Source organism: Aotus nancymaae, unplaced genomic scaffold (genome assembly GCF_030222135.1).
Source record: "Aotus nancymaae isolate 86718 unplaced genomic scaffold, 86718_ANA_hifiasm-v0.15.2.pri h1tg000039l, whole genome shotgun sequence".
Taxonomy (NCBI): Eukaryota; Metazoa; Chordata; class Mammalia; order Primates; family Aotidae; genus Aotus; species Aotus nancymaae.
In genome coordinates this window covers 14,265,057-14,281,685 of record NW_026988453.1, presented here as the reverse complement: position 1 = coordinate 14,281,685, position 16,629 = coordinate 14,265,057, and the positions used below count along the sequence as shown (strand labels likewise).

General features: G+C 44.0%; 1 protein-coding gene across 4 annotated transcripts in view; it reads right to left on the bottom strand.

The window, feature by feature from the left end:
* The window catches only part of TRAF5 (TNF receptor associated factor 5), a 48,654-nt gene that overhangs the window by 15,991 nt on the left and 16,034 nt on the right, over positions 1–16,629 (bottom strand). For all 4 annotated transcript variants that reach the window (XM_064360347.1, XM_064360349.1, XM_064360348.1 and 1 more), the window contains exons 2-4: positions 6,395–6,613; positions 5,404–5,461; positions 3,443–3,544 (exon numbers count right to left, since the gene is read on the bottom strand). In XM_064360347.1, coding sequence (XP_064216417.1) covers positions 3,443–3,544; positions 5,404–5,461; positions 6,395–6,612 — 378 coding nt within the window. In that variant the 5' untranslated portion in view covers position 6,613. The remainder of the gene's footprint in view (positions 1–3,442; positions 3,545–5,403; positions 5,462–6,394; positions 6,614–16,629) is intronic.

Below are 16,629 nucleotides of genomic sequence, written 5' to 3'. Positions count from 1 at the left end.
CTGCGCCACTGCACTCCAGCCTAGGTGAGAGCGAGACTCTGACACAAATAATAAGTTATTTAAATTTTACTTTAGATATTCTCTAATGTCATTTAATATTATTAAATATTAACATTTATTTATTTAAACTAATTAAACATTTAATTTTACATTTAATTATTATTTATATGTAAATATATTTAATATATATTAAATATATATCAAATATAATATACTTAATATATTTATATTTATGTAAATATATTGTATAAATAATATATTTGAAAGTAATAAATTATAATTTAAATATATAAATATTGTAATATATTATATAATTTATATTTTATATATATTTAAAAGCATTATATATTTATAAATATAAATATATAATATATATTAAATTATAAATATATATTAAATATACTATATTAAATATATAATTATATATTTAAACTATATATTCTATTCAATATTATAATATATTGAATAGACTATATATTAAATATATTTGGTAGAATATATATTAAATGTTATAATATATACTAAATATAATATATTATATAATATATAATATATAATATATATTAAATATGAAATAATATAATTATAATATATATTATATTTAATATATAAATATATCACTATTGATATTACATATTCTTATGTATCATTAGTATAATATATCAATAATGTTATATATTAAATATTAATGTTAATATTTAATAGTCTATATTTTGTTATATATTAAATACCATATTGATATTTAAATGTCAAATAGCATATATAGTGATATATACTATTTAATAGTATATATAGTATACTTTAATAGTATATATACTATTGATATATACTATTTAATAGTATATATACGAATTGTGAGGCTGTATGGCCTGCAAAGCCTAAAACAGTTAATATCTGGTTCTTTTTTATTTTATTTAAAGTTACACATATACTATTTAGTAGTATATACTATTCAGTATATATATAATTATATATATATATATACTATTTAATATTATTTTGTCACATATTATCTATAGCTGCTTTCCCTCTAAAATGGGAGAGCTGAGTAACCGTGAGACTGTATGGCCTGCAAAGCCCAAAATAGTTACCATCTGGCTCCTTTTATTTTATATAAAGTTAGGTATATGCTATTTAATATTTGAGAATGATGACATGGACAGTGTTCATTCCAGGGTTCTTCACATTCTAGATTATTTTATTTGTATTCTTATACTGTTTTATTTTTTATTTTATTTTATTTTTGAGTCAGGGTCTCTCTCTGCTGCCCAGGCTGGAGTGAAGTGGCGGGATCTCCGTTCCTTGCAACCTCCACCTCCTGGGTAAAAGTACTTCTTGTGCCTCAGCCTCCCAAGTAGCTGGGATTATAGATACACACCATGCCCGGCTAATTTTTGTATTTTTAGTAGAGACAGGGTTTCACTATGTTGGCCAGGCTGGACATTCTATGTTTTTTTGTTCTTGTTTTTTTTTTTAAGACAGTCTTGCTCTGTCACCCAGGCTAGAGTGCAGTGGCATGATCTCAGTTCACTGCAACCTCCACCTCTCGGGTTTCAAGCAATTCTCCTGCTTCAGCCTCCTGAGTAGCTGGGATTACAGGCGCCCGCCACCATGCCCAGCTAATTTTTGTATTTTTAGTAGAGATGGAGTTTTGCTATGTTGGCCAGGCTGGTCCTGAACTCCTGACCTCAGGTGATCCGCCCGCCTCAGCCTCCTAAAGTGCTGGTATTACAGGCATGAGCCACCACACCTGGCCAACATTCTAGACTTTTAAAAGCAGGCATATCTCAATGAAAACCTTTGAATCACTGTAGTTACTGTGATGCTAGCAAGTTACCAAAATGTTAGAGAACTTGTCCCTCTGAGGGTCCTTTAAAACAAAACTGGCAAGTGAGGACTCACGGGCCAAATCTGGCCTGCTACTTGTTTTTATAATTAAAGTTGTATTGGAAAGGAGCTACACCTATTCCTTTACATATTGTCTACAGCTGCTTTCCCTCTGAAATGGGAGCGAGGAGTAACTGTGAGACTCTATGGCCTGCAAAGCCTAAAATAGTTACCATCTGGCTCTTTCTTATTTTATTTTATTTTTACTGTTTGGCTCTTAACAGAGTTTGCTGATCTTCTCTCAGAAGAAAAGGCAAACAGTTTTTTGACAGTAAGAGAAATATAGGTATTCTCATTCACCTCCAGTGGTATGAATCATATCACAGTTGGAATCCATCTCTTCTCCAAAATTTGTTGATATTACTCCTCAACTCTCACCCAAACAGTCAACATTCATTGAAACTCTGCTACCTATAAGATTTCTACACCTTACCACACAAGGGGGTGCGTGGGAAACAAGGAACAAGGGGAAATATAAAAGAAACAGGTGGAAAGAACCAGCCCCTGCTCTCCACAAGCCTGTGGTCTGGTCACTAAAGCTGTTCAATGGTCCATTTCAGCCTCATTTGCTTTTTAGGCTTAGTGACAACAAAGTTGGGAAAAAAGGCCTCGCTCGCTCTAGGACTTGACTATTCAAAACAAGTGGCAAAGGACTCATGAAAACGTAAAAAAAGTTCCATGAACCTCCAAAGAAATCCTTGGGTTAACAAGGAAATCATTTACACACGTAGAAGCTCAGTGCCTGAGGGATTTGGAGTGATAGAGAAAAGACTGAATCATCTGAAATACGAGTTCCAAAACGTGTGGGTGTGCAGGGAAATTTTCAGCAGCCTCTCAGCAATTCCCTAGGAGTTAGAGATGCCTGAGTCGCGTTCACTCGTAGTGTGATCAAACTTGACGTGGGCCTGCCAGACAACGACAAGTGTCCAGCTTCCCATTTAACCACCTTCCCTAGCTGGAGGGAAGAGCAGCTGGCCTTACTTCATTTGACAGGCACTCAATTCCGCTTCACTTACCTTCCCCTACACCTTGTTGATTTGTCTCTCCTGTCAATGCTTTACCTTTAACCCACAGCCTGTCTCTGCCTTGGTCTGAGTAATCTGCCATAGATCATAAACCCCACGAGGCCAGGCCTCACACTTGCTGCGAAATGCCTACCATACCACCAAGTGAGAGAGCAAATGCTTTCGGGGAAGGACCTCACAATCCCCGGGGTCCCACCCAGTCCCCCAAAATGACATATTCTCGAATGTTTGTTTGGTCGAGCACGTCCCACACCCTCTCATTTGGCTCAATGATCCGTACCACACAATTAAGGTCTAGTGGATACAAGAGGTCTTCCCTGCACTCCATACAGGATGAACCTCTTCACTCACACCCCAGCCCTAGGGGTGCCGCAGCACTGTAGCCACCTGTATTGCTAGACTAGGAATCCCCGAAGGCAATCCACTGAATCCCTGTTACATGCTTAGCTCAGTAACTGTCACATAAAAGGGTTCAATACACATCCCTGGAAAAATGGCAAAGGCAGATATTGTTCATGAGTCATACCAACCTGGTACCGACCCAGAATAACCTTCGCATTACATCCAGGAGCATTGCTGCAATATACATACAAGTTGAGGACTTCTCTTTTGCAGCAATTGTCTTTAAAAACCTGAAAGGTAAACATAACGGGTCTCACACACTTCAAAGTTTTACAGCAATGTGAATTAAGCTATTTTAATTTGGTCTTCAAGTATATCTCAGAAGGCAGGTGGGAACTTGCAGACAACTGCTGGAATGGAAATATTACACTTACACCACATTGAAAGAAAAGGCTAACTCAGATATAGGCTTTTGAAAAACCATCAAACATACAAGCCAGGTAACAATGCCCAGTGCAACAGGCTGCAGCTAGGCGAATCTCATGCTGAACTTGACCCCATATTCTCAAAGGTCAGAAAGTGAAGCTTAGCCAAGAGTGCTGCCTTCAGCTTCCTGTCCCAGGGTAAATGTATCATTCATCAGACAGCATCACCCAGGCTGTGCTGGCTTGCTATTTCAGCACAAACCAGGAGTTGACAAACTGTAAGGGGTCAGAGAGTCCACATCACAATTGTTTCTGTTGCCACGTTTCAGCTCTTCCTATGCAATACCTCAATGAATGGGAACAGCTACGTTCCAATGAAACACTATTCATGAACACTGAAATTTGAACCTCATTTCACAAAACCTTCTCTGGATTATTTTAAATGACTTTATTTTGAAGTAGTTTAAGACTCACAAGAAGTTGCAAAAATACAAGGTTTCTATGCATCCACCATTACATAGAAAGAGTTTCTCAGCTTACAGGCCATACAAAAATGGGTGGCAGGGTGGATGTGTCCCAAGACTGTAGTATGCCAAGCCCTGGAACAGTAGCTCAGACAGACGCTGAGTTCAGCACAGCCCTGTTGCAGATATTTGCAAAACACATTATAACAAGTACAGAGAAGGCGCATACGCAGCAGACCAGGGGCTGAAGGGAAGCTTCTGCTTAAACATCCTGCAACAGACCCTAAAGGAAGAAAACTGAACCTAAAGAGGAGTTTTAAGGGAGAAAATCTTCATGACATGGGACAGACAATGGTTTCTTAGATACAACACCAAAAGAACAAGCAACCAAAAACAGAAAACACAAACAGATGAATTAAGACTTCATCGAAATGAAAATTTTTTGTGCTTTAAACACAGTACAAGAAAGAGAAAAGAAAACCCACAGAACGGAAGATAAATATTTGCAGATATTTATATCCAGAATATATAAAGAACTTTTTTTTTCTTTTTTTTGAGACAGAGTCTTGCTCTGTCACCTCGGCTGGAGTGCAGTGGCATGATCTCAGCTCACTGCAACCTCCAACTCCCGGGTTCGAGCGATTCTCATGCCTCAACCTCCCAGGTAGCTGGGGTTACAGTTGTGCACCACCACACCCAGCTAATTTTTGTATTTTTTAGTAGAGACAGGGTTTTGCCATGTTGGTCAAGCTGGTCTCGAACTCCTGGCCTTATATGATCTGCCTGCCTCAGCCTCCCAAACTGCTGGGATTATAGGCTATAAACAACTTTTATAATGCAACAATAACAGGCAAATAACTCAAGTTTTTAAAATAAGAAAAGGAAATAAATAGGCATTTTTAAAAAACAAGATATACAAATAGCCAATAAGCACCTGAAAAAATTCCCAACCTCATCAGCCAACAGGAAAATGCAAATCAAAACCATAATGAAATACATTAGCTGGAGCTAGTATAGGAAGGAGATAAGGAAGAACCAAGAGAGGAGACTTGGGGTGGAGGAGGGGTGTGGTCAATAAGGACCCAAACAAGCCTCTAAAACAGGGCTACGCGTAGGTCTGATATGACCCCACGGCAGAGGAACGTGGACTCCAAGGAAGGGCTCCCTTGACCACTCTCCTGCTCCAATCTCTACGTCCAATTCATTGACTTCTTCTCTATCACCCTGAGAGCTGCCAGACCAAAGCAGTGACTTTCTTACCTCCTGAGATTTGATGACCTCCTTATCTACAGGGCAAATTGGCACTGTGTTTAATTCTCTGGAGAGAAAAATAAAAATGGAGCCAGAGTTAGGTGTTTACCTCAACAGCATCTCCAAAAGCAGCCCCAGGGCTCCAGCCATGCTCTAGCCCTGGGCAGGCTGGTCCCTGTCTACACATGCTGTTCCCTCTACCCAGAAGGTGCCTACTGCACCCCTCCTTCAGCACCTTCCTGGTCTTTCAGTTTGCCTGAAAAACTTCATGCATCCTCCAGGATGCAGTCAGTGGACAAAACTAGATGCCCCTTGTCCTTTGCTTACCACACTGCACCACATCGTCTCCTTCTCAGGACTGGGACATTCTAGAGGGTAGGCATGGGGTCCTGTTCCACACTGTAGCTCTTCAGCATGAGAGCACAGAACACACAGGTGCTGAATGCGCAAACACATGAAGGAACGAGGATCCACTGTAATAACCCACTTTCAAAATTTGGCAGGGCAAAATGACTGCCTTGTTTCCTATATAACCCCCCCAAAGTGTGTCTGCTTCCACATCTCTCCTGTTCTCCGCCCTCAACACAGCTGCCCAGGAATGGACAGCATCCATGGCAGCAAGGTCTCTTCTAGGTGTCACAGCACCTCTGCCTCAAGGAATATTGGAGTGACTACAACACAGACTCTGTGAGATTCAAGCTCTTCCACACAGCCGGCTCCCGTAAGGGAGTGTGCGGCTAGGTCTGCTCTCCCATGCAAAACAGGTGCAGTCTGAATTTTAAGAAAAGGATATCTGTAAATTAACTTTAAGAAAGTTTATCTGTAAATTAATAACCCAAAAATGATTATTCTTCAGGACCTCACAAGAGTCCCTCCTTATAGTCATGGTTCTGTGGCCAAGTAAAGCAACTCCAAAAGCCATGAGAACAGTTGAGTGGCCACAGTTGGCATCTGGATGCTGGGCCTGCCATGGCCGGAGTTGTAGGCCCTGCCCACTCACCTCAGGGACAGGATGCAGTGCTGGCAGAAGCGGTGCCCACATCCCGTCTGGTGGGGGTTGTGAAGCACTGAGTGGCAGAAGGCACATTTGTAGCGTTCCTCCAACCGCTCCACAAACCGGTACTCTATATGGGGCTCAAAGTCCAAGGAAATGGAGTTGCTGGAATTCTGGCGGATGAAACCACAGGGCTCACCTCTATGCTCTTCTGAATAAGCCATTCTGCAGAGGTTAGGGGAGAAGAGGGAAAGTTAAGTGTGCAAACACCGAAACAACTACAGCCGTCAGATGCTTTGGTTATTTGTCCCATAATTAATGTACATCATTCACATGGTCCTTCTGTTGTGACTCTGTAACAACAGTGACAACCTCCCACCGCTGGAGGGGCTCTGGCAAAGGTACAATGTCTTTGGAGTGCTCCGGTTAGAGGCTGGACCAGATGACTTCTAGCAAGATTCTATGAGACTTCGGTTCTCTGTCCGTCAACCTTTCACAGGGTGCTAAATTACCCTGTCAGTTTGGCCACATGCTTGGACAAAATATAGCCAGGTGTGTTAATTACATTATAAGTAAACTATTAGGATTGTTTCTTCTGCTCAATGAGAGAATGGAAACACATGTTTTTGTTAAAATTTTTAGAGGCAAATATATTTCTCACCATCTTGGAAGCACAGAGCAAGTGTTTACCAGACACTGAACATGCTGGTGTCTTCAACCTGGAATTCCCAGCCTCCAAAACTATGAGAAATAAATTTCTGTTCTTTACAAATTACCCAGTCTGAGGTATTTTGTTACATCAGCACAAACAGACTAACACTTCTTTTTCTTTTTTTCAGAGACAAGTTCTGTAGCCCAGGCTGGAGTCCAGTGCTGTGATCATGGCTCACCGTAATCTCCAACTCTTGGGTTCAACTGATCCCACCCCAGTAGCTAGAACTACAGGCACTATAGGCACACACCACCACACCTGGCCAATTTAAAAACAAAAATTCTTTTTTAGAGACAGTGACATGGTTTGTCTATGTGCTCACTCAAATCTCCTCTTGAATCACATGTTGTGGGAGGGACCCAGTGGAAGGCAAGTCACTTGTGGTCTTTCCAGTGCTATTTTTGTGATAGTGAGTAAGTCTCATGAGATCTGATGGCTTTATAGGGCAGTTTCCCTGCACAAGCTCTCTCTGTCTCTCTCTGCCTGCTGCCATCCACGTAAGATGTGACTTGCTTCTCCCTGCCCTCTGTCATGATTGTGAGGCTTCTACAGCCACATGGAACTGTAAGTCCATTAAACCTTTTCCTTTTGTCAACTGCCCAGCCTTGGGTATGCCTTTTTTTTTTTTAATACAAAGTCTTGCTCTGTTGCCACACTAGAGAGCAGTGGCATAATCTCAGCTCACTGCAACCTCTGCCTCTCAGGTTCAAGCGATTCTCCTGCCTCAGCCTCCCAAGTAGCTGGGACTACAGGTACATGCCGCCACGCCCAGCTAATTTTTTTATTTTTAGTAGAGACAGGTTTCACCATGTTGGCTAGGATGGTCTCAATCTCTTGATCTCATGATCTGCCAGCCTTGGCCTCCCAAAGTACTGGGATTACAGACGTGAGCCACCACACCCGTCTGAGTGTATCTTTATCAGCAGCAGGAAAACAGACTAATACAGACAGGGTCCCTTTATGTTACCCAGGCTGGTCTTGAACTCCTAGACACAAGTGATCCTTGTGGCTCAGCCTCCCGAAGTGCTGGGCAAGCCACCGCACGTGGCCTAAGATAACACTCTTAAAACTTGTGTAGCCAAAGACGCAACACAGCAGCACAATATCAAAGGAGAAGAACAAAGCTGGAGGACGGACGTTACACAACTTCAAAACTTATTATAAAGCTACCGTAATCAAGACAGGGCAGTACTGTCAAAAGAACAGACAAACAGATCCAGGGAACAGAATAGAGAACCCAGAAACAGACCCACATAAATACAGTCAACTGACCTTTGACAAAGGAGCAAAGGCAAAACAATGATGCAAAGATAAGTCTTTTCAACAAATGGTGCTGGGAAAACTGGACATCCACATCAGAAAACAAAGCTAGACACAGACCTGACGCCCTTCACAAAAATTAACTCAGAATGGATCACAGTCGTAAACATAAAATGCAAAGCTATAAAACTACTAGAAGATAACACAGGATAAAATCTAAATGATCTTGAGTTTGGCAATGACTTCCTTCACACAAATATATTACTCACAGTATCTATCACTATCATTGCAGTAGATTGAATGTTTGTATTCCCCCCCAAAATTCACATGTGGAAATTCTAACCCGCAGTGTGATGGTATTAGGAGGTAGGGCCTTTGGCAGGTAATGAAGTCATGAGAGTGGAGCCCTCATGAATGGGATTAGTGCCCTTATAAGAAGAGGCCAGAGAAAGCCAGGAATGACAGTGCACACCTGTAGTCCCAGCTACTCAGGAGGCTGAGGTGGGAAGATGGCTTGAACCCAGGAATTGAAGTCTAGCCCAGGCAACATGGTGAGACCTCCTCTCTAAAGAGGCCGGAGAGCTCCCTGGCCCTCTTGCTGCCATGTAATGATACAGCCATTAAGTCTGCAGCCTGGGAGAGGGACTTCATCAGAACCCAATCACGCTGACACCCTGATCAGTTCAGGGTCCCCTCCACTACACTATGCTCTAAGAAACAGCACAGATTTCTGACAGTTCTGGAAGCCGAATCTGTTACTGGTAAGCCACCCAGTCTATGTGCCCTCTTACAGCAGCCCAAGCTAAGACAAATACCAAACCATGTCATTTCTCAGCCGAACTAAATACAAGTTCATTAGTTCCCTTCTTCTCCAAACCACTCTCCGTACTACAGCCGGGGTGAGACTTTCAAAATGCAAGTACAATGTACGGTTATCTCCCTTCATCTTTCACTGTTTTCCTAGGGCTCTGAGGGAAAGTCCACAATGCTAAGCAGGCTCAAGACTGTCTCCTCCCCAGTCCAGCAGCATCCTGGACCTCCTCCCTGGCTTTCTGTACTGCAGCCACACAGGCTTTCTTTTAGTTCTTCTAATACACTACACTCTCTTCTGCCACAGGGCCTTTCCACAAGCTACTTGGGAGGCTGAGGCAGGGGGATCACTTGAGCCTGGGAGATGGAGGCTGCAGTGAGTCCTGATTATGACACTGCACTCCAGCCTGGGTGACAGAGCAAGACCCTGTCTCAAAAAAAAAAAAAAGTCCTGGGGTTTGAGACCAAAGCTCTACCTTTTTTCTCTAGTGTTTCCTGCAAAACTTCAAGGGTGGTAGGTAAGCAACAGAAGATATAAATGCTCCCTTCCGAAACATGGTTGACTCTTGGGATTTAACAAAAGTTTTAATTCTGAAGATGAAGAGGCAAAACATTTTATTTACATGCACAGCCCTAATAACCAAGACCCACCTTTCTCTCAGAGAACTGGAAGAAACCACTTTCAAATTGCCCTACTCTGCCCAGTGTTCCTTCATCCCAGAGGAGGTTGGCACTTCACATCCTGTACCCTGATGTCATAGTCTATGCCCTTCTGAGATTCTCTCCTGAGGCCAGGCCCAAGTCTGTCACACAGTGTCTAAATTTGGACTCTCAGAGATGTATCCTAAAGCGACAGGCTCATTCAGTCCCCAGAACGAGGCAGCAGATGTACAAAACTCAGTTCAGGGTCCCCTCCCCTACGGCACTCAGCTGTGTGTGTCCATCTTTTGCTACAACAGTAGTGCTCCAACTTTTTGGTCTCAGGACTCCCTACGATTTGAATGTATGTGTCCCCCCCAAATTCATATGCTGAAACCTAAGGTCCAGTGTGACAGTATTAAGAGGTGGAACCTTTGGGGGTGATTAAGTCATGAGGGCTCTGTATCCATGGATGGGACCAGTGACCTCAAAAAGGGCTCGAAGGAACTAGCTAGGTTCTTTTGACCCTCCATCCTTCCCCACGTGAGGACAGTGTTCAGCTCCTCTGGAGGACGCAGCAATAAGCTGCCATCTTGGACACAGAAAGTGAGGCCTCACTAGACGCTGAATCTGCTGGCGTCTTGATCGTGACTTCCCAGCCTCCTGAACTGTAAGAAATACATTTCTGTTCTTTATAAATTACCCAGTCTGAGATATTTTGTAATGGCAGCACAAACAGACTAAGATAACACTCTTTTTTTTTTTTTTTTTTTTTTTTCAGACAGGGTCTCACTCTGTAGCCCAGACTGGAGTACAGTGGTATAATCATGGCTCACTGTAACCTCCAACTCCTGGGCTCAAGTGATCCTTCCACCTCGACCTCCCCAGTAGTTAGGACTACAGGTGCACACCACCACACTTGGCTAATTTTTTTTTTTTTTTTTTCAGAGACAGAGTCTCTCACTATGTTGCCTAGGCTGGTCTTGAACTGCTGGCCACAAACAATCCTTTCAGCTTAGCCTCCCAAAGCAATGGGATTACTACAGGTATGAGCCAAAGCACGTGGTCTAAGATAACACTCTTAAAACTTGAAGAGCTGGGCCGGGCGCGGTGGCTCACACCTGTAATCCCAGCACTTTGGGAGGCCAAGGCAGGTGCATCACAAGGTCAAGAGATCGAGACCATCCTGGTCAACATGGTGAAACCCTGTCTCTACTAAAAATACAAAAAATTATCTGGGTGTGGTGGCGTGCTACTGTAATCCCAGCTCCTCAGGAGGCTGAGGCAGAAGAATCACCATTGAACAAGGGAGGCGGAGGCTGCAGTGAGCTCTGCCAGATTGCGCCACTGCACTCCAGCCTGGCAACAGAGGGATATTCCGTCTCAAAAATAAACAAACAAATAAATCTGCTCAACTGGGGGATAGCTCCAGTTTGTAGCGTTTGCCAATTTCTGTAGTTAAATACTTCCACTATGGCTAGTTTCAAGGTAACAATGCAAGAGGTCGCTGAACTGGAGTTGAGAAAGAGATGCACACAACTGGCTCTTACCTGAACTCATCTGAAGTAAGTAAGAGCCCGTTAAGTGATTTCCTAGTAAGAGCTGCTCCAGCACTCCAGGGGCCCTTGAAGCACATTTTGGAAACCACTGCTCTACTAGGCTGCCGTGTGGGCCCGTGTCCCGTCAGCTTTGTCCTGGCAGGCCCAGCACATGAGACTCTCAGTCTCCTTGCCCCTGCTGAATAGCCAGCAGAGGGCTGAATGCCCCATCCTTCCTCCCCATCCATGTGTGTATTTCCCAGACCCATTCAAGAGGCCCAAGTCATTCACTGACCTTGTTTACTCTCTAATCAGTTATTGTCCAGTATTTGTTTTTACGAAATTGAGTTTTTAATCTCACTACACATTGTAAAAAAAATAAGCATTTATGTTTGCTTATGCGATGTGGACTCGAGGTGTCTTTCTGGGTGAGGTTCCGGTATACAAACAGAGCTGTGATGCCTCCCAGGGCAGGGTCTATCTTCTTCTGAAGCTTTCTCAAGCCTGGACCCACTGTGTTGACTGACATGAGAGAGCCCAACGGCAGAACTAGAAAGGCTGATGCTTCTTTACTAACAAACACATGTATCTAATTAACTAAGTACTTTCAGCCGGCACTCTGTCTTTCCCAGACAGCTATTCAGTGGAAATGAGTAAGCACTCCATTTTATTAAAATCTTTCCTCTTTGTGTATAATAGCTTATGTAACAGGAACAGCAAAGAAGTTTAGTTCTTGCAAATCAGGGGGAAAAACAATCAAAACTGCTAAATGTAGAGCTTATATACCACCTTCCTGCTGTCAATGGCAATCTTATTCCTGCCATCAATGGGATGTACAGTGTGGTATCCTACTGAAGAGTTGTTAACTGAAGCCAAAAGAGACAAGAGAAAATCATATCCCATCTATTCCCTAAGAACTCTTGCTGAGTTTTTTTGAAATGCCATCTTCTTGTTTCATAAATTGATGCATCTTTTCCATGAGAAATTTTTAGCAATTCCAAAGGAACGCTGTGGATGTCACTATTTAAATTCCTTACTTACGTATCTCCATCGATTCATTTATGAGAAACGTATAATAAACATTCTCACATTCTGAAGCAGCGTGAGCTTAGCCTTCAGTTACAACAAAAGGACATATATTTTGCAGAGTTTAAGAAAGGTTTTACAAAGAAAGGTAGATCCCGGTCTGTCTGTCCATACCACCTCCATACCCGCCCCCTACAACATCCAGTTTGGATTAATGAAGATTTGAAAAACTGGGGAATGTTTTTATATATTATATCATAATGCATAAGAAATAAGTCCGTGAACTTTGTCTCCAGGATTTTCAAGTTCTGATTCTTAGGGAATTACTGATTACTACAGATGAAATCCCAGGGTGAAAAGGGCACAGGACCAGAGACCTCTATCTCTGCTCTGCCACTCACCATTTATGAAAGCTTGGGCAGGACACCCCCACAGCCCACTCATCTGCACATTCCTGCAACGATCCTGGGTTAGGTCCTGAGAATGCAGAGGCTGTGACATTATGTCTGCCCTTGAGGCCCTCCAAGGACAGAAGAAATAAGGCACAAAAATGACCAAATACAGTATCGCAGTAGCAAGTACCACAAACAGAGATCCAGACAAAGAACTGGCACAGCCGACGTGGGGCTAGCCAACAACTTCTGGGGTGTCCGTGCTGATTTCACAGAGAAGAAGAATCTTCGCTGGTCTTGAAGAAAAAGGAGGCCTTTTCTAGATGAAGGAGATTAAAGAATTTCCCAGTATCACGAACATTCTAGAATGGTTAGCAATTAACTGTAGCTCAAGTGGAATTAAGGGAACATGCCAGTCATTTGCCTGTTTGCTCAGATCCTCTCACTCTTGCTCTGCTTAGGTCTGCGCCATGATGTTGGGTGAAATTTGACGCCACAAATTGTTTTCCAGGCTCCCAGGCTTCTGGCTAGGTTCAGCCAATGAGAGGCACTGGGGTGGGAAGGGCGGGAAGAGGGGGAAGCCAGGGGATCTCTCCCCCATCCCTGGGTGCTGGGCAGCATCTCAACAGTGACTGGGGCTCCTCCACAGATCTAATGACGCCAGATGACCCCTCTCTCTGTGGATGGGCCGCTAGAAGGCAAACTGCCCATTTCTCAGCTCTGCTCAGTCTCACTGGCAGTACTGGCCCACTGCCTAATACCCACTTCAGTAGCATGGGAAGGATACAAGTATGTGATTCCCCAAACCCACCCAAGGCCCACCAATGGTTCCTGGGCTTAAAGAGGAGGGACTGTGGTTGGTGATAAAGAAAAGTTAAAATGTCCAATCCCAAGATGCCCTGGGTGGGTTCCAGAGGCTCTCCTGCTAGGATAGGTAGTTCCCCTCTCAACATCATGGCTGGCCTTGAATCCTGTGATTCTGCTCTTCCAGGAAGAATAGGTACTACAAGGAAGCCAAAAAAAAAAAAAAAAAAAAAAGGTGGGGGAGCTAGGCACAGTGGCTCATGCCTGTAATCCCAACACTTGCGGTGGCCAAGGCAGGACCTGCTTGAGCTCAGGAGTATGAGACGACCAGCCTGGACAACATGGCAAAACCCCATCTCTACAGAAAATACAAAAATTAGCAGGGTGTGGTGGTGCACTCCTGTAGTCCCAGCTACTCGGGAGGGCTGAGGCAGGAAGATTGCTTGAGCCTGGGAGGTTGAGGCTGCAGTGAGCTGTGTTCATGCCACTGCACTCCAGCCTGGGTGACAGAGAAAGACCCTAACTTGAGAAAGAAGAGGAGAAGAGAAGAGAAGAGAAGGAGGAAAGGGAAAGAGGGAGGAAGGGAGGGAGGAAGGGGGAGGAGGGAGGAGGGAAAAGGGGGGGAGGGAGAGGAGGGGAGGGGTGGGGGACGGGAAGTGGGAGGCGGAGGAGGGGAAAGTACTTTATCTGTTATGCTATCCTCCTGGCACAAGGGAGAACTGAAACCATCTCAAAGTTTTTCCAAAGCTTCTGTGATGGCCCAGAGAAGCCTTCCCTCAAAAACTGAAGAAGAAACCCCTTTAACCAGGCAAGTCAGAAAAAGAAGAAGGCCTTGGAGAAAGGGAGAACCAATAAGGCCATTTTCCTGTGTGGCTGGGAGCTCATGTAGAGACCAGGTGACACCACAAACAGCCAGACAACATGTGGCCACAGTCCACCAATGTACCATCCTGACCCCAGGATAACTGGCTTTGATGTCTTAAAGGCAGAGAGAGAAGGGTGTCTTTTCTTTGCTTTTCCTTATGCTTTCACAGAAGAGAGTTGTCTTGGAAACAGGACAAAGAACGATGTGAGTATAATTTTAATTCCTTTAAAGAGAACTGTGACTTCTCTCCAGTTCCCCATTCTCCTGGCAGTGCAGCAAGCCCCGTCGGTGAGCAGACGGGCGCACAAAGGCTGAAGGGCATCCCTTCTCCCCCAAGCCCCTGGGCTGCACACCCACACTGGCCTGGCCAGGGCTGCCGCTGCCCCAAGTCAGTCACACTCACAGGGATGCCTTCAGTGGAAGTCTCTTCCTCAGAACCATGTGGCGTCCACCTGACTCCAGGGGGTACTTTGAAGGTATCCAGGAGACCTTTAGATTTGCTCTCAGAACCTACGCCAAGAGGAAGAAGTAACAAAGAAAGCTCTACTGATCTTCCCACACAGCAGCTTTCTCCGCTAGGAAGCCTTGTTCCACGCCAGTGTGCTCGGCCCCCATCCTCGGCTCCAGCTCCGTAACAGTCTCCGCTGCTACCTAGGGACAACTCCCTGAGCTCCTCAAGGGCAGGGCTATCCTCATTAGTCTCCAGACCAGAGCACCCAATAACCCAGATGACTCAATAATTAATGTGGAAACTCAGAGTCAGTGTGAGGATACGGTGGGAAGGGCGGTGAAGACAATCTAGGAGATTCCGATTGAGGCAGAGGGCAAGGGAAGGGCATGAGCAGACGTGAATGGAGCCTAAGTGCTGGCATCGGATATGGGTTAGGATTACAAGTACTGACGTTATGTCCAAGCACAGAGACAGCTAATTTATATGCATTAGCTCGTTTTAACCCCTTAGCCTGGTGTGGTGGCTCAAGCCTGTAATCCCAGCCATTCAGGAGGCTGCGGCGGGAGGATTGCGTGAGCCCAGGAGGTCAAGGCTGCAGTGAGCTACGATGGTGCCACTGTACTCCAGCATAGAAAACAGGGTGATATATGATATGATTTATATATTATCATTATTCCCCATTTTTTGAGTGAGGAAATGGAGGCTTGGAGAGGTCCTACTGCCAGGCAGTGTGGAGGCCCTCAGGGGATGAGGAGCTGGGGTTCCTCCCTGCCCCTCCAAGGTTCCAAGAGTCAGCATGGTATGGCAGTGACCACCATGGACTCTGGAGTAGGCTTGCCTGGATTCAAATCCCGCCCCTACCCCTTCAGAGCCATGTGACCTCAGGCAAATTACTTAGTCTCTATGCTTCTCCATTTCTTCATCTGTGTGATAATGACGTGCTGGTAAGGATGTGGAGTAAAGGGAACCCTGGCACACTGTTGGTGGGAATGTGAATTAGTACAGCCTCTATAAAGAACGGAATGGAGGGTCCTCAGAAAACTGAAACACAACTACACATGGTCCAGCAATCCCACTGCTGGGTATATACGCAAAAGAAAGGAATTCAGAGTATTGAAGAGATACCTGCACTCCCGTGTCTACTGCAGCACTGTTCACAAGAGCCAAGATGTGGAAGCAGCCTAAGTGTCCATCAACTGATGAACGGATACAGAACTTTTGGTACATACACAGCATATTCAGCCAAAGGAAAGAGCAAGGTCCTATCACTTGCAGCACGGATGGAACTAGAGGACACCACGTTAAGTGAAATAAGCCAGGCACAGAAAGACAAGCTTCATATGTTCCTGTTTGTGGGAGCTAAAGATTAAAGCAATTAACTTATGGAGCTAGAGTAGAAGGATGGCTACTAGAGGCTGGGAAGGGTAGTTGTGGGGTGGGGAGTGTTGGGGAGAGGAAGAGGGGATGATTAATGGGCACAAAAATATAGTCAGAGTGATCGTATAGAATACAATCTGGTATTTGAGAACAGGGTGACTATAGTCAACAATAATTTATTGTACATTTTAAAATAACTAAAAGAATTGGATGTTTCTAACACAAAGAAATGATAAACGCTTGCGATAATGGAGACTCCATCACCCTGACAAGATTTTCATGCATTGTATGTCCATATCAAAACAGCTCATGCAGCCCATACACACCTAATACACACCCATAAAAATAAATTTAAAAAGTAGGACTT